Raw genomic sequence first — 22,241 nt, 5'->3', positions numbered from 1 at the left:
ATATCGACCAAATTTTACCACAAACATGAAGCCCAAAGTGTCACGAGAAAACAATCTCAGAATCGCTTGGATAGGTTTAAGCATTCCGATGTTATTACCACATAAAGTGAAATATGTCAGATTTGAAAAATGGGCTCTGAGCCTTAAGGCCCAAACTATGCTGCGTCCTTAAGGGGTTAAGGGGTTAATGCAGCAAAGAAAAAACAAGTTTCCATGTCAACTGTGAAGAGAAGACTTTTATCTGCAGGTTTGACAGGTTGAGGATCAGTAAGAAATCCACTGCTAAGATTGCAAAATAATAATAATAAAAAAAAAAAAAAAAGACTTGCCAGGGCCAAGCAGCACCTCCAGTGGACTACTGAAGAGTGGCAGGTCTTATGGACAATCAAAATTTGACATCTTTGGTACATCATGCAGGGTTTTTGTACGTCGTGGAGTATGTGAAAGGATGCTTCCTCAGTGTGCGACACCAACTGAGACATGGAGGAGGAAGCGTGATGGTCTGGGGCACTTTTGCTGGATCCAGAGTTGGCAACTTGCACAGGGATAAAAAGGGCTACCACAGCATTTTGATGCGCCATGCAATACCCTCTGATGTACACCTAATTGGTCGGGGGTTCATATTACAGCAAGACAATGATCCAACATATAGTGCTAGGTTATGTCAGAACTACCTAAGGGTATGTTCACACGGTCTATTTTCAGACGTAATTCGGGCGTTTTACGCCTCGAATTACGCCCGAAAAGACGGCTCCAATACATCTGCAAACATCTGCCCATTGCTTGCAATGGGTCTTACGATGTTCTGTTCAGACGAGGTGTAATTTTACGCGTCACTGTCAAAAGACGGCACGTAAAAAGACGCCCGCGTCAAAGAAGTTGACTCCATTGAAAAACAGCTCCAATTAAGTCCGTAATGGATGCCGCGAAAAACGCGAGTACTTGCAAAAACATCAAATTCAGGAGCTGTTTTCGCCTGAAAACATCTCCATAATTTCAGACGTATTTTGCGTTGTCGTGTGAACATACCCTTAGGAGGCAAGAAGCTGGTAGGCTTCAAAGGATGGAATGGCCTACAGTCTCCAGACTTAAACCCTATTGAGCTTGTTTGGGATGAACTTGACAGAAGGGTGAAAGCAAAGCAACCTAGAAGTGCAGCACATTCGTGGAAAGTTCTGCAACAACAATATCTGAATGCAATTGTAGAAAGAAGGCCTCGATTGTGTAAAGCCGTTATATCAGCTAGAGGTCGCTACTTCGAAGAGTCAAAAATTTAGATTTAAATTTATTGACAAAGTTAATCCATTATTTTTATTCATCTTAACTTGTTTATTTATTCTATGCTTTTATTTCTAAGTCCATTTGAGACATTAACCCCTTAGTGACCACTAATACGTGTTTTAACGTGATTCACTACTGGGCTTTAGGCTAGGCTGACGCCTTTTCACGTCAGCCTAGTCTAAGTCCTGCACGGGTCTCCCGTGCAGGAAGGAGCCGGGGCTCTGCTGTCTGATGACAGCTGAGCTCCTGCTCCAACGCCCGCGATCGAAGTTTACTTCGATCGCGGCCGTTTAACCCGTTAAATGCCGCCGTCAATAGCGACCGCGGCATTTAACTTTGTTTACAGAGGGAGTGCGCTCCCTCTGTCACCCATCGGCGGCCCGCGAATGAAATCGCGGGTCTCCGATGGGGTGTCATGGCAGCCGGGGGACTGATAAAAGCCCCCAGGTCTGCCCTGGACATATGCCTGTTAGGACGCGCCGGAGGCACGTCCTAACAGATTGCCTGTCAGATTTACACTGACAGGCAATAATGCTCTGGTATACGAAGTATACCAGAGCATTATAGCAGCGATCGGAATATCGCACAGTAAAGTCCCCTAGTGGGACTAATAAAATCAGTCATCAAAGTGAAATAAAGATTATTAATAAAAAGTACAGTAAAAAAATTAATAAAACCATTTTTTTTCCATAAAAAGTGGTTTTATTTAGTAAAAGTGTAAAAAAAAAAAAAGTACACATATATGGTATCGCCGCGACCGTAATGACTCCATTAATAAAGTTAATATGTAATTTAAACCGCAAAGTGAACACCGTAAAAAAAAAACGCCAAAAACTATGGCGAAATTGCAATTTTTTTCCATTGCCCCCCAAAAAAGTCATAATAAAAATGAATCAATAAGTCCCATGTACCCCAAAACAGTACCATTCAAAACTACGTCTTGTCCCGCAGAAAACAAGCCCAAAAAATCACTACATTGATGGAAAAATAAAAAAATTACGGCTCTTGGAAAGCGACGATGCAAAAACAAATAATTTTAGTTCAAAAGTGTTTTTATTGTGCAAAAGTCGTAAAACATAAAAAAACCTCCACATATGTGGTATCGCCGTAATCGTACCGACCCATAGAATAAAGGTCACATGTTAATTACGTCGCACAGTGAACGGCGTCAATTTAAAAACGCATAGAACAATGGCGGAATTTCAGGTTTTTTTTATAATCCCCCCCAAAAAGGTTAATAAAAGTTAATATAAAAATTATATGTACCCAAAAATGGTGCCATTAAAAAGCACAACTAATCCCGCAAAAAACAAGTCCTCATACAGCTATGTAGACGAAAAAATAAAAACGTTATAGCTCTTTGAATGTGACTATAGAAAAACGAATAAAATAGCTTGGTCATTAAGGCCTAAAATGGGCTGGTCACTAAGGGGTTAAACTGTGTAAATATCAATAAAAACTGGAAAAATGTAGGTGTTGGAAAACTTTTGACCGGTAGTGTATATCCAGTTTTGTTTTTTTCATTTCAGGATTTCCGCAGTGGATATTCTAGAGCAAAAAAACACACCACAATTTGATGCGGTTTTCCAGCCAGAATTCCCTGCGGGCAACAGGGCGGATACGCGGTGTACCTTTACACAGCGTATCCGCCCTGTGTGAACTTGCCCTAAAGCTTATTCGCAGAAGATGGATAGCACTCTATTATTTTAATATACCATATTATGTACTGTAGGTAAAAAGAACATATTACAAACTTTTATCCCCATTCCGTGCGATCTCCAATACGTTGTATATATAGTGTCCTAGAGAACCCCTTGAAGGGCAGGCAAGATATCATCTGCTAACTATATACTGCTGCATGTTACAGTATCCTGCGAAATACTGATGAACAGTAAATTGAATCATGTGATTGGATGAACCCTAGCCGCTCTAAAGGACATGTGAAGATCCTTCCTCAGTATACACAGTAAAGCTGGATCAGCAGTAGGTTATTTTTATTAGACTATTCAACCACCAGCATACATACAAATAAAAATACTAAGTGACAATCTCATTTCTTTTCTTTCTTTTCCTCTTTCTTTGCGTCAGTCTTTTCTTTCTCCTTCTCGTCTTTTCTTTCCTTCTTGCTCTCCTCTTTCTCCTGCCCTTCCTTCTTCTCGGCGTCTCTGTTGGCGATCTTGTTGTTGATGAGATTGTGAAGGGCGACCACTGAGCGAATGAGAGAGGCCAGATACACCACCAGCATCTGGTCGTTAGTCTTTAGGTAAAAGGCTTTGACGAACTCCTGTAGGTTTACGTCAGGCAACAGGTTGAAGACATCCTGGAGCTGGTAGATGATCTGGTGGTTGATGGGCAGTTTTCCACTGGACACTTTCTCTAGGTAACTCCTGATATCCAGCAGTTTGGAGTTCAGTCCTTTCAGCCCATGTACCTGATTTGTGATACGCTGTGACAAGGTCCCCACTGTAGTGTCTTTGATGTCTCTGCAGGAATACAGGTAAAAAATACAATTTTCATATCAAGCCAAAGTAGACAAGGGTTGAGTTGAGTACACACACAACGCCCTTAAGATGTCTACAGGCCTGATCATTTATTCATACAGGAGATGAGCAGTGCCATGTGCGTAGCTGCAGCTTATCTCCCTCTCTGAGCATGCATGTTTATGGACTGGGGAGACAGGTCAGCAGTCTTATGTGTATGGTCAGCTTCACACGGCCGTATTCGGTCTGTGAGATACAGACCGTATGTCCGCCGTATTTCCCGGAACGAACACAGTTCAGGGAGCTGTACCCCTAGAATCATAGTTATGTATTATGCTAGGAGTCCTTGCCTCCCCCCAGGTATATTGTCCTACACTGAAAACATGGTTACCGTATGGGACAGTATTGCTGCAGGGAGGCAGAGACTAGATAACTATGATGCTAGGAGTTCGGCTCCCTGAACTGCATTCGGTCCGGGAAATACAGCCGACATGCTACGGACAGAACGCGGCCGCGTGAAGCAGGCCTTACTCAGCAGCTGTCACAGGAGACCTTCATATCTGATCACGTTAAACTTGCAGTTTATAGAGCACTGTGCATTCGGATCGAATACACGTTGCACATGAAACAGCTGTCAGTCATATATGCTCTGGAAGATGGGGGACGGGGCGAATTAGCTTGATTTAATTTTTCCTTCATTGTATTGGGGTGACGTATGGAAACAAAAATGTTTTCTTTTTGCAAAAATAAAAACTTTAAAAAAAATAAAATAAAAGAGGACCTGTCAAGCTTACAGGTCTGTCACCTTGTAGTCACCGTGAAATAATTATTTTCATTTTCTAAGAACTTTCAATTGTTTGTCCTCTGTTATTCCATCTAGAAATGTATGAATAAATGTACAACTGGGCTTTACCATTCCTCTTGTCAATAGGGTGTGTCAAGCCTCATTGTCAAGGGAAATTGTAACACCCAGTTGTCAATTTATTCATACAGTTCCAGGAGGAGTAACGGAGGAACAGCTCCAATTCTGGGGAAAAAAAAAAGGTGCGCCAAAATTAAGGGAGAATGCAAGTAGTTACTGAAATAAGTCAAGAGCTAAATATCCTATTTAATGCAGATAGATGAACACACATACAGTGGTGGTCTTACTACAGATCAAAGGCTATTTATTTTTTATTAAACAGAGTCCTAGCACACATACTATATATTACAATGTTAGAACCATATGCTAAACTTTGGTCCCAGAGAGCTGATCTTTGGAAGCAGAACTTAGGGGAAACACACAGTCTGTATACATTGCCACTTCAGTGCACACTGCTTTAAAGGTTTTTTTTTTCATAATTCATATTTATCGATAAATATCTGAGCCGTCCTTATGTGCCCCATATGAAAGGAGCGGTGCTGTGCATGCTTGGCTAACACCAGCAGCCCCATAGAAAGTGAATGAAGCGGTGGTCGAGCATGCGCAGTACCGCTCCATTCATATGGGGTGCACAGGGACGGCCAAGGTAAGCCTGTTATAGGAATCGGTCGGACCCTCAACAATCAGATATTTATCACCTATCCTGTGGATAGGTAATGCAACATAAAGAAGACTCAGATTTCTTAAAAGCCTGGGAAGTTACCGTAACAAGTGTTCCACTCCAACTTCTTCTGCCTCCTCAGCTCCAATTTCACTGGTCACATGTTCAAAGGTCTTTGAGGTTGGAGTACCATCCTGATGGAGAAATAAATCATGTTAGAGAAAGTAATACAAAAATAAAAAATCTTGGTGTGACATTCATGGCAACCATAGGTGAATACATTGACTACCCCTAGGGAAAACTCAATGGGCCTATGAACTACCCCTTATCCCAAACACCTAATAAGACTGTGTAAGTGGAGAAATAGTTATGGACATTATGCGTGTGCTGACATTTCTTTTCCGTTATGAACATCATGGTGGCTCAGTGGTTAGTACTGCCCGCTTGCAGTATTGGGGTTGAATCCAACCAGGGAAAACATATGTATGGAGTTTGTATGTTCTTCCTGTGTCTCCATTGTGTCCTCCCATATACTAAAAACACGCAAGTCTGTTGGATTCTTTTAAAACTTGCCCTAAGATGTACGAGATAGGGAAATAAGTCTGCATATATTAGGGCAGATTTACTATTCAAAATGCACAAATACTTTGGCGCACAAAACGGAGTTAACTAAGCCAACCTTATAGGTGGTATAAGGAAAAGAAAGCATCTAACATGTCCAGCAAAACGCAAAAAATTCATGATAGATTTGGCACATTTTCTGACTGCCTGGTCTAAGTTTACAACGTCTAAAGCTTAAACAGTATTAGTAAATCTGCCCCACGGTCTGATGAAAGTCTGTGCCTACAATTTACTGCATATATGGAACAACATTAGGCTAGAGAGTTATTTGCTTACATCATGAACTTCCTCCACGGAGATGTATGCCTCGGTGGGAAGTCCCAGGTCTTTTGGCTTCACATCAATGATCACAAGAACCTGAAAGTAAAAAGGACATCCAGTGAGGAATGGTAATACCTGTCCGGTGATCAAGTAAAAGGAAGAATCACAAGCACTTAAAAGGGGTTGTCCCACCAAGACAACGCCTTTTAAAAGGAGCGGCATCTGCCCACTAATTTCTCCAGAATGGTTTTCCATGTAATATATGGACAGGCCACGTCGGCCGAAGCAGCTCTTAGTGTCTCTGTTCTGGCTCAGAGGGGGGGCCCCCAACAGTGGACTTTCCTTTATGACTTCCATATGCCCTAATCATTTGGACAGGGGTTATATTGTGTGCAATAAACACAATCCATCCTGTCTCTAGGAGGATGGTGCTCGCTCCTCAAAGAGATTGAGGATGGGTAGATCGTGGCGGACAGACATCTTTCTGTGGCTGAACTTTGCCAATACCATCAAAGGCCCTGCTCAACATAAAAACAAATACCAACAAAAAACAACTTACAGAATTTGGACAATATCTTTTCATCAGCTCATTGATTGCAATGTCGTTCTTATGCAGCTTGGGTCCTGTGTGGTACCAGCCAACTATTCTCTCTCGAGCTGTAGAGCGAAACGTTAGAGATATAATCACGAGCTCTCGTCTGAGACTGCACACAGCAATGTAAAAAGCACAACTCACCATTTACTTTTTTGAACATGCCATACATATTCTCGAGGTAGTCGTGGTCCAGAAACCAGACAGAGTCGTCTTTATCATCTTCATCAAATGGAACTGCGGGAAGAGATGCGATTAGTTATCAGTAAACAACCGAACATGGAGCCATGAAATAGTAAGATGCCATGTACCTGCCCTATGTGAGAGATGGGCTATAGTGGGATTAATGAGCGATCATTCTGTGATCATACCAGAGGCCGGAAGGTTCAAATTCTGCATCATGAGCAGGCAGACGTCTATGTCTATCACAATCTGTGTCTTATGATGCACACCTTCATCATCGCCACTTCCAGGTCTCAAGGGAATGTAGTGATGCGCAAGTCTTGTACCTCCACATTGCTATATTCCCTATGCAGGCATGGATGTCGTTTGTTGTAAATATATCTAAGGCAGTGGTCTGCATCCTGTGTCTCTCCCATTGTTGCCAAACAAACTACCAGCATCCCCGACAGCCTTCAGAACGGTTTTGCAAAAGTTGGGAGAGCCACAGCTAAGGCTTCATTCACATCTGCGTTCAGTCTTATGCTGTTCTGCTTTGTCGTAGGTGCAGAACGAAAATACTGGACTTAAGCATGACTTACACTAATAGCGCCCGACGGAACCCATTGACTTTAATAGGTTTTGTCGGATTTCTGTCGTGGTGGCCGTCGTTTTGCCTGCCAAAATAACGCCCGTTGCGCTATTCTTCTGCCATTTTAGACTGGATTGGAATACAGCCTTAGAGATCACCTATCCAGGAAATACCATGCAGTTTGCCTTTAGTCATGTAGACAGAAGTAACCGAGGAACACAAGGCATCTTGCCCATTTTTTTGCAACTAAAGTTTATCAAATCCTCCTCACACTGTTTTTCCAGGGTATGCTGCATTTTTTCACCATTTCCCTACTTGCTGTCATAGGACAATCCACAAATACGGTACTTGGGTACTTTTAGTGCGGTATTATAATGCTCTTTTTCATAGCATCAGAAATATTTCCTAGAAGGGATTCAGACAATTTTTATTGATAGTCTATCATTAGGATAGGTCACCAATATCAGATAGGTGGGGGTCTGACTCCCGGCACCCCCACCGATCAGTTGACTGAAGGGGCCGCGGTGTTAAGTCACCGCAGCCTCTTTAGTGTTTACCAGGCATAGCGCCATACACAGCTGTAGCGGCTGTGTCTGGGATTGACGCTCAGCCTCATTCACTTGACTGGGACCGTAACTGCAATCCCAGGCACAGCCGCTATGCCTGTAAACTGTGAAAAGGCCGCAGGGACGAATGTCACATCTCCATTAATCAGCTGATCGGTGGGGGTGCCGGGAGCCAGACCCCCACCGATCTGATAAGCCATCAATAAAATAAATTGTCCAGACAACCCCTTTAATCAATACGGCTGAAAAATTTACTCTATTAACATGCATCTTCTGTGTGGCTATGTGCTGTGCCAGTACTGCCCAATATACATGCACCCTTAAAGTCTTGTTCTAAAATACTACATGCATAATGAAAGAAAAAACTCCATCCAAACCCCTCTTACTACTACTTAGTTGTAAAGTCCTTAATCAAAAGACCCATCTGAGCAGAGAATCAGGTTAGTAAAAGTGAGTAATATATTATTAGTCTCCACAATTTCCATTAAAGTTAGGCTGTCACCAGCCCTTTAAGAAACAGCATATATTAGATGTGCTGAATGGCCCCCCTGAACTTATCATATGGACCGCTGCATGGAAATGATGGCGCCAAATCGGTGTGATCACCCAAGAGGCACTACATTCTACACTACCAGGTGGGGCCGCTTGACCAGTCAAAAGAAAGGAGGCGTCTTACCAGCAAAACTGTTGGAAACATCTAAGACCTTCTTGTGCCAAGACCCTAACAGGACACCGACCACTCGCTTCTGGTTTCCAACTTTTCCAATTCTGTGGACAAATGCATAATGAATGTACAATACAGAAACGGTTACTGGAGAATATAATTTTTAGAGACATTTCCTTCTAATGAACGTGTGCTATTAAAACACTAGAAACTTAAGTGCACCCATTATTCCAAAAACAAAACACAATCACGCCTCTTTCCCTCCATCTACAAGGCTCCTGTGAATGTATTACTTTCTGAGCGGGCAGGCTCTTCCTTGTAAAGTTTGCCCTTAGGCTGGATTCACACATTGCGTTTTGTTGCAGATATCGATGCAGGTTTATGAGCCAAAGCCACAAGTGGTTTCAAAAGGAATGGGAAATAGAAAGAAAAAAAATGTATACTTTTCCTTCCTCCTGAAACTACTTCTAGCTTTGACTCAAAAATATGAACCAAACACGCAATGTGTGAATCCAGCCTAAGGGTATGTTCACACGTGCACGTCTGTTACGGCTGAAATTACAGAGCTGTTTTCAGGCGAAAACAGCTCCTGAATTTCAGCCGTAATGGCATGTGCAGGCGTTTTTCGCAGCGTCCATTACGGACTTAATTGGAGCTGTTTTTCTATGGAGTCAATGGAAAACGTCTCCAATTACGTCCCAAGAAGTGACAGGCACTTCTTTGACGCGGGCGTCTTTTTTACGCGCCGTCTTTTGACAGCGGCGCGTAAAAAAAATGACCGTCTGAACAGTACATCGTAAAACCCATTTAAATGAATGGGCAGATGTTTGCCGACGCTTTCAACCAGTATTTTCGGCCGTAATTCCAGGGGTAAAACGCCTGAATTACGTCCGTAAATAGTGCGTGTGAACATACCCTTAGTTTGTTGTAGCTTCCTGCTGCCCACGAGGGTTGAGAGAGATTGCAGCTGCACACCCCTCCTCCCTATCTACTGTATTACCGCGGATAGTTTCTTCAGATATTAATCAGATGCAGGCTTCGTGCACACAAGTGTATAGAAATCTGGAGATACACAGACATGACATGCAGACTGTTTTGTCCAGATTTACCTCCATATTGTTGTATTATGCGAGTCTTATTTTTCAGCTGACAGAAATAAAACATACAGTATTAAACGTTGATCAAAAATATCCTAAACTAGTTACACAGGCCAAAGATCGGGCGACTATGCATTCATACAAATGCTTATTCCTGTTCATTGCAAACGATCGTTCGTCGGCTGATACATTTTTTTAGGCTGTGTTCACACTGTGCATTTTTGGCTGCTTACTTTTGTTTTGGTTGATGAACTCCCATTCTGGTTTATCTACAAAAACAATACAAAAAAACCCTGCAGCCTACAGGGTGCGAACCCATATGTGGCAGTAAAAATCATTGTTGTCGGCAGCACGTCCCCCGTGTAAACAGAGTATGTGCTGCCGTCAATATGTAAACTATATGGGGACGGACGCTCGTATTAGTGATTGTTCATCCCCATACAGGTTGCATTGGCCTTTGTAAAGGACCGTTAAACGAGCGCTGATCGAACGGATATTATCGGCCGAAATGGATGCTGCTTTCAGAGAACATTCGCAAATTCCCAGATTGGTTTATTTGGGTAACTGCTCTACACTTGTATTTATAAATCTCGCTCTACGTCCAGTAATCTGCAAGCAACGTTCTTTATTGCTAAGCAGCGCGGCCCAAGAGTCTCACTTATTGCCAATTGGGAGATCCATGGGGGTCCTTCTTGCAAGTCACACTGTGAGGTCCCCAAATCACCCGTATAGAAGGGTCAAGACGACCAAAACAAGATCCGACAACATCTGAACCACAATGATAGTGAACCACTAACTCTGGGATGGAAATGGCAATAAAGGGCCATGTCATGCCGGGCAGTGGGGACTCCTGTGATCCCAAAACAGATTCACTTTCCTGGCCGGAGACAGAGTGCCCAATTGTTTAGACTATAACGGAGAGTGCCTGCGTGGCCACCGTCCTAAAACAAAAGAGACGGGAACAGGTATCCCAGGAGCAGGAGGGTCCCCAATGATCATTTATGGCATATACACTAGATAGACTATAAATAAGTGATGGAAAACCCCTTTAATGGATCTATAGTCATATAATATGATGTTATGTCTATGGTAGGCTACAGGCAAATTGTGCACTAGGACTGGAGCACTCTATGGATCTGTTGCTGTTGTGGAACTACAGGTGCCAGCATGCCCACCAGATCTCTGCAGCCTCACAGCCGGTCTGATCCTCCATACAAGGCTGTTATATGCACATCGTCCCCTGCCACAGCACATGATATGAGGAGGGGAGCTGACATTTGAAGTGCCCTGTCACTGTGCGGCTGCAGGCCTAGCTCCCCTAGATGAAGCCGGGACTGGCAGTGAAGGCCTCTCCAGTCGGTGACTCAGCAGCTTTCCGTGAAAAGTTGAGGACTCACCTGTTAAAATGATCCACCACACTGAGTAACACCAGCGGGTGAACCACAACCTTTTCTACCGCCAGCTCCGGCATCTTCCCCGGCTACAATGACTCTCACACACCGGCCGGAACCACAACTGACGCTGGCTCCCACCACTTCCGGTGACAACACTCCCAGGATGCACCGCGCGCCGGAAATGCTCGACTGTGTGGAAGCGGACGCCATGTTTCTGCAGGCAACGTGTTCATTAGGAAGAGTCATGAAGAAGTAAAAATAGACATGGAAATATAACGTTTACAATGTCACAGAAAATACAAAACATATTATATCTGCTTATGTTGTGGCACTTCATTTTTTTATTTATCAAATTATTTTTAATCTGTTCCTGGGAACCAACATGGCCACTTTTCATCCCTCACTGGTTTTCACTCAGTTATGAATGATAAAGATTGCTTCACCATGACAACCTCCTTTTCAAGGAGCCAATGCACCGCTAATATCGCAAGTAGCGGGAAGTCGCGGTTAGCTATACATTGTGTCCGCTGCAAGTTAAATGTTAGTAGTAACCACTTAAGGACGCGGCCTAGCTACGTTTTTTTTTACTGTTTTTCCGCAACGCAAAAGCCATAACTTTTATATTTTTCTGTCAACGTAGCTGTATATGGCCTAATTTGTTGCTGGATAAGTTGTATTATTCGATGGCACCGGTTTGGGGTACATTTAATGTATTGAACAAGTTTTACTAGTTTTCCAGGGGGGACATAATGAAAATAAAACCCTGCAACTGCGCCATTGTTTTTATGGCATTTGATAAAAAAATGACGACTTTGTTCTCCAGGTCGATAAGATTACGGCGATATCACATTTATATGTTTTTTTTAAATGTAAACTACTTTTACACAATAACAATTTCTGGGAGCCATCATTTTTATTTTATTTTTACCGTTGACGGAGCTTGTTTCACGGGATGAGTTGTTGTTTCATTTGCTACCATTTTGGGGTACATATGACTTTTTGATTACTTGTTACTTTTTTTTTGGAGACGAAATGACAAAAAACGGCATTTCTGCTATTGTATTTTAGGTTGTTATGTTTTTACTGTGTTCACCGGGCGGGATAAATAACGTTTTATTTTTATAGTACTGGTCATAACAGATGCGCCGATACCAAGTATGTGTAGTTCTTAAAATCTTTTCTAAATATAAAACGTTTTGTAAGGGAAAAAAAGTGTTGTTTTCTTTTGACTTTTTTTCTAAGGATTTTTTTTTACTTTTCTTCAAACTTTATTTTACTTTTTTAACTGGCTCTTTTTTTTTTTGTCCTTCTAAAGGACTTGAAGATCCGATCTCCTGATCGCTTGTATAATAGATTTCAATACTTCGGTCTGTCTGACAGCCACAGGCTATAATTTACATAATTGGCTCTCATACATGGCAATGGCAGACTTGCACACGACTGAGTTCGGGCCGTGAAAAAGGTTCCGTGTCGGCCACATTTCCCAGTCCGACCACTTTATAGGTGAACGGGACTCCTGCCGTCATAGACTTTTATGATGGTAGGATTCCCTACCTCCACACGGAACTGCTGTTCCATATTGAACAAAATGATACAGTACAGAACAGCAGTTCCGTGGGGAGTCAGAGACTCCTAGCATCATAAATGTCTATGATGGCAGGAGTCTCGTTCACCTGTACCGTGGCCGGGCCGGGAAATGCTACCGACACATGGACCGTTTTTCACGGCCCGAACTCGGTCGCGTGCAAGAGGTGTTAGCGCCATTGTTAGGCCAATGGCTGCCGATGGGCTTACAGAGGGATCCTCCTCCCTCCACAAAACCACTTTGGTGTTGTAGTCGTTCTTGACTGCAGCATCTAAGGGGTCCCTGTTATCTCCGATCTTGACTTTTAGAGCGGGAAGTTGGCTGTATAATGCAGCAGGCACGGCTCCTTTGCCCACTCTACACTGTGTTCCAACTTATTATGCACATTGGATTTAAGTGTCATAAACATTTAATTATTCTTTTTTCAATTAAACTCTTGGATGGTATTGTGTCTTAGGCTGGGTTCACACGACCATGTTACGTCCATAATGTACGGAACGTATTTCAGCCGGAAGACCCGGACCGAACACAGTGCAGGGAGCCGGGCTCCTAGCATCATAGTGATGTACGATGCTAGGAGTCCCTGCCTCACTGCAGGACAACTGTCCCGTACTGTAATCATGTTTTCAGTACGGGACAGTAGTTCCACGCAGAGGCAGGGACTCCTAGCGTCGTACATCACTATGATGCTAGGAGCCCGGCTCCCTGCACTGTGTTCGGTCCGGGTCTTCCGGCCGAAATACGTTCCATACATTACGGACGTAACATGGTCGTGTGAACCCAGCCTCAGGGCTCTTTGGATCATTGTAATCAATCTCAGACACCTGTGATAATTAGTTTGCCAGGTGTGCCCAATCAAAGGAAAACTACTTAAAGAGGCTCTGTCACCAGATTTTGCAACCCCTATCTGCTATTGCAGCAGATAGGCGCTGCAATGTAGATTACAGTAACGTTTTTATTTTAAAAAAACGAGCATTTTTGGCCAAGTTATGACCATTTTTGTAGTTATGCAAATGAGGCTTGCAAAAGTCCAAGTGGGTGTGTTTAAAAGTAAAAGTCCAAGTGGGCGTGTATTATGTGCGTACATCGGGGCGTTTTTAATACTTTCACTAGCTGGGCGCTCTGATGAGAAGTAACATCCTCTTCTCTTCAGAACGCCCAGCTTGTGACAGTGCAGATCTGTGACGTCACTCACAGGTCCTGCATCGTGACGGCCACATCGGCACCAGAGGCTACAGTTGATTCTGCAGCAGCATCAGCGTTTGCAGGTAAGTCGATCTTACCTGCAAACGCTGATGCTGCTGCAGAATCAACTGTAGCCTCTGGTGCCGATGTGGCCGTCACGATGCAGGACCTGTGAGTGACGTCACAGATCTGCACTGTCACAAGCTGGGCGTTCTGAAGAGAAGAGGATGTTACTTCTCTTCACAGCGCCCAGCTAGTAAAAGTATTAAAAACGCCCCGATGTACGCACCTAATACACGCCCACTTGGACTTTTACTTTTAAACACACCCACTTGGACTTTTGCAAGCCTCATTTGCATAATTACAAAAATGGTCATAACTTGGCCAAAAATGCTCGTTTTTTAAAAATAAAAACGTTACTGTAATCTACATTGCAGCGCCTATCTGCTGCAATAGCAGATAGGGGTTGCAAAATCTGGTGACAGAGCCTCTTTAAGAAGGACGTTCCACATTAAGCAGGCCACAGGTTTCAAGCAATATGGGAAAGAAAAAGGATCTCTCTGCTGCCGAAAAGCGTGAAATAGTGCAATACCTTGGACAAGGTATGAAAACATTGGATATTTCAAGAAAACGTAGGCGTAATCATCGTACTATGAAAAGATTTGTGGCTGATTCAGAGCACAGACGGGTTCGTTCAGATAAAGGCATAATGAGGAAGGTTTCTGCCAGACAAATTAATAGGATTAGTAGAGCAGCTGCTAAATTTCCATTGCAAAGCAGCAAACAGGTATTTTAAGCCGCTGGTGCCTCTGGAGTCCCGCGGACCTCAAGGTGTAGGATCCTCCAGAGGTTTGCAAGTGTGCATAAAGCTATTATTCGGCCACCCCTAAACAATGCTCACAAGCAGAAACGGTTGCAGTGGGCTCAGAAATACATGAAGACTAATTTTCAAACCGTGTTGTTTACTGATGAATGCCGTGCAACCCTGGATGGTCCAGATGGATGGAGTAGTGGATGGTTGGTGAATGGCCACCATGTCCCAACAAGGCTGCGACGTCAGCAAGGAGGTGGCGGAGTCATGTTTTGGGCTGGAATCATGGGGAGAGAACTGGTAGGCCCCTTTAGGGTCCCTGACGGTGTGAAAATGACCTCTGCAAAGTACGTAGAGTTTATGACTGACCACTTTCTTCCGTGGTCCAAAAAGAAGAACCGTGCCTTCCGTAGCAAAATTATCTTCATGCATGACAATGCACCATCTCATGCTGCAAAGAATACCTCCGTGTCATTGACTGCTATGGGCATAAAAGGAGAGAAACTCATGGTGTGGCCCCCATGTTCCCCTGACCTCAACCCTATTGATAACCTTTGTAGCATCCTCAAGCTAAATATCTATGAGGGTGGGAGGCAGTTCACATAAAAACAGAAGCTCTGGGAGGTGATTCTGACATTCTGCAAAGATATTCAAGCAGAAACTGTCCAAATACTCACAAATTCAATGGATGCAAGAATTGTGAAGGTGATATCAGAGAAGGGGTCCTATGTTAACATGTAACTTGGCCTGTTAATTTTTTTTTGATTGAGAGAGCTTTTGATTTCTGTAAATATGACCTCCTGATGCTGCAAATTCAACAAATTACCATTTTAGTTCTCTTTACAACCTTTAAAATGTTTTGATCTCTGTTGTGCATAATAATGTGAAACAGGGCATTTTGAGTTTTTTACTTCTAAAAACAAATCTGTTATCATTAGGAGATTTGTTCAATAAAATTTGCATTATACTCCAACGCTTGATGGCTTGAAGATTATACTGACTGTCATTTGCATCGACTATTTAGGAAAATCAGCGAAAAATAACATTTGCATAATAATTTGGAACGCGGTGTGAGGCCTTATTCAGACGAACGGGATTTACGTCCGTGCAACGGACCTATATTAGTCTATGGGGCCGTGCAGACATGTGCGTGATTTTTACTCAGCGTGAGTCCGCTGAAAAAAAGTCACGACATGTCCGTTCTTTGGGCGTTTTTCGCGCATCACGCACCCATTGAAGTCAATGGGTGCGTGAAAACCACGCATGCCACACGGAAGCACTTCCGTGCGACCAGCGTGATTCGCGCAACAGCTGTGAAAAGGATGAATGAAAACAGAAAAGCACCAGGTGCTTTTCTGTTTACAAACATCCAAACGGAGTGTCATAACGATGGCGGCTGCGCGAAAAGCACGCAGCCGCGCATCATATGCTGAGGCCACACGGAGCTGTTAAGTGCCTTTTGCGCAGGCAAAACGCCATGTTTTTTGCGTGCGCAAAAAGTACACGCTCGTGTGAACCCAGCCAGTAGTGTGGCGATTTGTGGGAATGACCAGCGAGAATCACCACAACGTACTATTCTGGGAAAGGGGTTAATAATTTAGGGGTTCTTTTAACACAGTTTTATGGGAGTGAGAGATGTATAAATACATATAGCTCCTTCTCAATGAATTAGAATATCATCAAAAAGTTAATTTATTTCAGTAATTCAATTCAAAAAGTGAAACTCATATATTATATAGATTCATTACACACAGAGTGATCTATTTCCAGCATTTTTTTTTCTTTTAATGTTGATGATTATGGTAACCGTTAATGAAAACCCAAAATTTAGTCTTTCAGAAAGTAGACTGATGGTGTGACGCTTTAATCAGCGAATCAACACAAAACACCTGCAAAGGTTTCCTAAGCCTTTAAATGGTCCAACAGTCTGGTTCAGTAGGCTACACAATCATGGGGAAGACTGCTGACTTGTCAGTTGTCCAGAAGATAGTCATTGACACCCTCCACAACGAGGGTAAGCTACAAAAGGACATTGCTAAAGAAGCTGTTCACAGAGTGTTAGAAGAATTTTCCATACTTATCAATAATGATTCAAGTTTTCATCCCAATAAGAGTTTTATTCTCATCGATGAGGAGACAAGTCAAAATCAGCAGTTGTCTGCCTTCATTACATAAGCATAGGTTTATATACACATATACCAACTGAAAACCGTTTGTGGCTTTCCTGTCATATGAAATGTCTTACACCTCAAAATGAGATTAGGTCAGTTGGACTTCCTCTGGAGATTGCAATCTTTATTAAGAAATCCAACCGACTTACACACTTAAGAATATAACATATTTAACCTTTTGTTAGCTAAAGCATTTTCTGAGAACCCTGTATGCACATTTAATATCTATTACATGAAGTAACAATAAATTTAAAATAAAACTATTCTAACATTCCCTCCTCTTATAAATTTATGTAGACATGTTCTGTAAGATTATCCAGGACAGGTTCTCTTCTTTTGAATCTCTTGGCACATTGTCTTTGTCACTGAGGTCTCAATTAATCTTTGGATCAATCCTCTTATGCAGAGTGTCGCATCGACAAACAGTCAATATACTGGCCACAACGACAATGGTCATGAGTATAGATGTTACCAGGCCAGTCCATTTTCCAAATTATCCCTCAATCCATGAGGTGAAGATGTCATTTATTCTGGAGTTTTCCTGCAAGCTCTTCGGACAGGGAATTGAGTTCTTCCATTGCCTTGGTAATACTGTCATCAGGAGCTGTATTATTGGGAATAAAAGTACAACAGAAGATACAAACATTTTGCAGACACCCCCTTTCTCTGCTAGTAACATATCAAGGGTTATTCTATTTTGCCATGTCATTAAAGATATAGGTCCCAACTGATCTGCAATGCCCTTTATTGCATCTCTGGTAAAATGAACAAATCTTTGTTGATTGTAATAAATATAATTAATCCAGTCGACATTCTTATTTATCGTAGACCACCAGAAAAGTACAGACTCGCAGCCTGATGCAATCTGATTTTGGGCCTTAAACTCATTTGGCCCCCTTTGGGGTACTCCTATTTTCTAAGTATATTCTATGGTCAAAGGAACTTTCATGGATAGACCGCTTATAGCGATTCAGATAGTCTCCAGGGCGTTTTCTCATTCTCTGAAACTCAGGTGTTAAAAACAAGTGGAATGGCATCAGAAGCTGAACCAGAGTACAGCCTCCCTGCCACTTGGCCAGTAGCCTCCACATAGCCGCCAGAGATCAGTCCTTGCCCTTGTCTGGTTGGTAAACCAATTAGAGGAGTAATTACCATTATCGGTCTCAAAATTGTTCAGTGAGGTTCCCTACTTTCTTACCTTGCCCATTCCTCAGAAAGCAGGTGTAGTTGCCTGGGTAAGCCACTACTAAGGGAGGGATTTCATCTCTCCCCACAGGTGGGTACAATAAAGAGAATGTCTTACATAATTTATCACCTGGATTATATGATGCATTATATAAAGATAACATGCATTGCAGACATTGCGGGTTCTCCTTATCTGATAGCCTAAAAGGTATAGTACCCAGATGAGGCCTAGCTTTTGCACAAGCGATACAGTTAGTTCTATTATTTTGGATTGCAGTGTATCTCATCCAGGCTAACCATTCATGTTTATCACTGCAACCTGTTTCTAATGTCAATTTATAAGTGAAGTTGGCCAGATAAACTTTAGAGGGTAGGTCTATCTTTGGAACTAAAACTTTCAGTTGCAAGAAATGCCCTATAGGCCAGTACCTGAAACATCAATTCCTATATCATATAGTCCCTTATCCTTTTTATTAGGGTATTTACATATATAGTACAAATGTATTTATCTGAATATGCGCTAGTTTGTAAGCTATGTTTCTATCCTTGCATTGATCTATAATACAGCGCGGAAATCTATTTCATATGTTGCAGTCTTACCTTCAGTGAAATTAAAATATTTAACTCTTTAAGCTAAGTCTTTAGGAAATCATACTCTGACCCTATTTCCCAGGGATCCCATACCTTTGGTTGACACACCTTGGACCCCCATCGAATACCTAGAATAACTAATAACATTTTGCCCTGTCTCCTCCCAGGCTCTGGATGTTTTCTTCGCTGACGTTTGAGACCAGTCACTTCTAACAAATGACCACCCTTTGTAATCAGTCTCTTATAGCCTAGGAGGATAGTGGCAATTTCCTAACTACCTTACAGTGTGATAAGTGTATCCAAGAGGTATGTTCGGCTATCTGTACGGCCGTAGGTGTGGTAAGCAGAACCTGATATGATCTTTTTTAATGAAAATAATATCCAATTTCCTGACTTCACAGGTTCAGGTACAGGTACACCTGGAATACAAGTAGAGATAGAAACTTCCTTGTTGGTTAGCATTTTTGCCATAAATTCAGCAAGTGTAAAATCAAACTCTTCATCCATCCTAGAGAATGGATATAACTATTTTAATAACATGCGAAATCAGCATTAATATACTTGTCTTAAAGGAACAATATCTTTCTTATTCACTACATAAGAACAAGATGGGGTCTCCAGACAAGATGGCTGCTGCACAAAATAAATTAATCTAAACATTATTTTAATCACTTTAATTTTTCCCACCTTTTGTTTATTTTAGGACATTTTGTACCCAAGCCAGGTACTTAAAATAGGGCTTATCCCCCTTACGGACTTTATTTTCTTAGCTTGCTCTATCCTGCATAATGCCAAAAAGGTCTATACAGTGGCAACAGGTTGAGCCAACTATTTGGCAAATGCCAAGGGAGCAGTGTTCAATCTGTCGGCCACTTTCTCTATATTATGAGCATTCTTTACGCTAAACCTACTAATATTGGCAATAATCCAAATTTCTCCTCCACGGTATATATTGGACATAATTGTCACACTGTCACTTACTGTCCTAATTCGACTTTTACCCCTGCAGATATAACAGGTCGTGGGCAGCATCTTTCTCAAACCTAAAGACACCCAGGTCACATGACCTCCGGGCTCTCATTGCTGCCATGTACTTCTTACATATGAGTGACAACAACCAGTGACCTTCACCTCATACCTCCACATAAAACACCTCAAATTGTTATTCACAATACCGTGACATATTTACATACATTATAATTATAAACCTCAGACAATATAAACAATAGGGTCTCAACTAAGAAAATAATACTATCACCAAGCTCATACTATCACCCCTCAGGTTTGGGTCTCATCAGTTCATTGACAAGTCCTGTACATCAAATCAAACAAACACCTTTATATGAGAGAAACTTCTCTGTCCCTCTGGACAGGGCACATAGATAATATGTAGTTACTGGGTACATTTTATGTCACACTTGTTGTTACCCTTTTCAGCAGGATTTGTACCTTAATCTGAGCTTATTACCTGTAACATCTACTCACAGAAATATTCACAGATACCATAGATACCATAATATTCACAGATAGTTTATCTGACAAGTGTCTCAAGCCAAATTTTTTCAAATCAACACCCTTATACATATACATAATATCTTAGGAAGTAAAAACAACTTCAATGAAATCCATACAAATGTGTTAGAATGGATATTGTGGATTTGGGAACTGTTCTCTTTTTGGTTTTACATTCCCCTGTGAATTATATTTGTCGCATGTTAAACTAGTTAAACGATTTTTTTTTTTTTTTTTTAGAGTAGTTAGTAAAGCCATATGCCATGAACACTTTAGATATGATTTCTACCATCCCCCCTGTTGAGACATGGCTTGTCCCATGGCTCAATATAACTGCACATCTGAATAAGTTGCTGGGTAGGATGTATTTGTTCTTACAAGATCCATCTACAAACAGTATGAGATCACTATCTAGTAGTGGAATGTCTTTAAGATCTGATCTTGGTAACACTCTTTCTGCTATGGAGGATAGGCCATCATGTGGTTCACCATCCTCCGCAGTAGACATCAAGGTCGAAAAATTTAAAGTGGTACATCTTTCTATCATAAATAACACTAATGTGATGGAAGCTCTTATAGCTTCTGCGGCGGCTACAACTTATTGAACACAGGGAGGTAAGGCTCTAGCTACAGGGTCGAGTTTTGATGAGTAGTAAGCTAGAGGTCTATCCTTTCCCCCATACTCCTGTGTTAGCACTGAAGTCATGTATCCATTTTTACAATCTATTGTGGATTTGAAAAAAAATCTTTGTTGTTTTTTTTTTTTTTTAATAATCAGTTAGTCCAAGCACTGAAGAGCCTACAAGAACCTGTTTTATCTGAAAAAAAATGCCTCTTCATAAATCAAAGACATCAATGGTCCTGTAATATCAGCATATCCAACTCCTGCAGAAGTTAGTCATACCCAAAAAGGACATCATTTGTCTTTTTGTCAGAGGTTTCGGTGCTTGGAGTATTGCTGACTTTCTTCCTTCATCTAGATATTTACCTTCTTGGGTAATATGGTGTATGGAATGCCTGTGTGATGCCGAGGCTAGTAAGTATATGCCCTAATACTTCTCCTATGAAGTGGGTTCTTCTGTCACTCTCGATTACTTCAGGACCCCATATCAGCATACTACTTCACTGAGTATTTTCCTAGCAGTGTTTTTAGCTATGTTTTTTTGGTTACTGGCCATGCCTCAGGTCAATTTGAAAACATTTCAATAGATACAGGGACATATTCATATACACCTACCTCGAGTAGCTGTATGTAGTCCACCTGCAGTCGCTGGAAGAGGTAATCAAGGCAAGGCGTGCGCTTACTGGGTGTTTTTATCATTTTACCGGGGTTGTGTCTGACGCATGTCAGGCAACCCTCTACATGTTGAGCAGCTGCGTTCTGAAATCCAGGTGCAAACCAGTGTTGTATTGGTTTGCCTGCTGCAGTCAAAAAGCCTCTTACTCGCCATATTGTGTCATAATCGTGTGACTCCAAAGGTGTATCTCGAGTCTATATAGACATTCACTCTTTTACCTGTGCCCAACTTACATGCTTCTGCGAGTGCCATGAGTTCTGCCTCTTGGGCAGAGCTGCTGGAGGGCAGTGACTTTTGCATCACTCTTACCTTCCTGGACCACTGCATACCCGGTGGTGAAATGTCCCGTCTGCTCATTCCAGTATCTGGATCCGTCTACAAAATACTGAACATCATAGTTAGTCAAAGGTTCATCAGTGACACCTGGTAACCCTTGGGCGTCAAGTTACATTAAACTGTGACAATCAGACTCATGTTCCATATCAAACAAGACATTATCATTTGCAAGTTTGTAGATTTAAGGAAACTGTATTTATAACTTTAAAATCTGATTTTATACAGCTAACTTTAATTAATTACTTAAAGTCAGTCTATTTACACAATCTTGTACTTTAGTTCAATGTTCTAGGACTTTTTACACACTAATTTTACATATAATAATAATTTGAAATTC

At 41.9% G+C, this 22,241-nt stretch overlaps 1 protein-coding gene across 1 annotated transcript; it reads right to left on the bottom strand.

The window, feature by feature from the left end:
• Window positions 1-3,258: 3,258 nt before the first annotated feature.
• On the bottom strand, window positions 3,259-11,392 carry PSMD7 (proteasome 26S subunit, non-ATPase 7). Its single transcript, XM_075838521.1, has 7 exons — window positions 11,234-11,392; window positions 8,752-8,843; window positions 6,903-6,995; window positions 6,726-6,823; window positions 6,182-6,262; window positions 5,387-5,478; window positions 3,259-3,764 (listed from the first exon to the last, which is right to left on the bottom strand). Exons 1-7 carry the CDS (start codon window positions 11,305-11,307, stop codon window positions 3,332-3,334), a joined length of 963 nt encoding a protein of 320 aa, XP_075694636.1. The 5' UTR covers window positions 11,308-11,392; the 3' UTR covers window positions 3,259-3,331.
• Between the last annotated feature and the right edge of the window lie 10,849 nt (window positions 11,393-22,241).

This window comes from Rhinoderma darwinii, chromosome 9 (assembly GCF_050947455.1).
Source record: "Rhinoderma darwinii isolate aRhiDar2 chromosome 9, aRhiDar2.hap1, whole genome shotgun sequence".
NCBI lineage: Eukaryota > Metazoa > Chordata > Amphibia > Anura > Rhinodermatidae > Rhinoderma > Rhinoderma darwinii.
The sequence above is the reverse complement of the archived record's forward strand: the minus strand, read 5'-3'. Positions and strand labels throughout refer to the sequence as shown.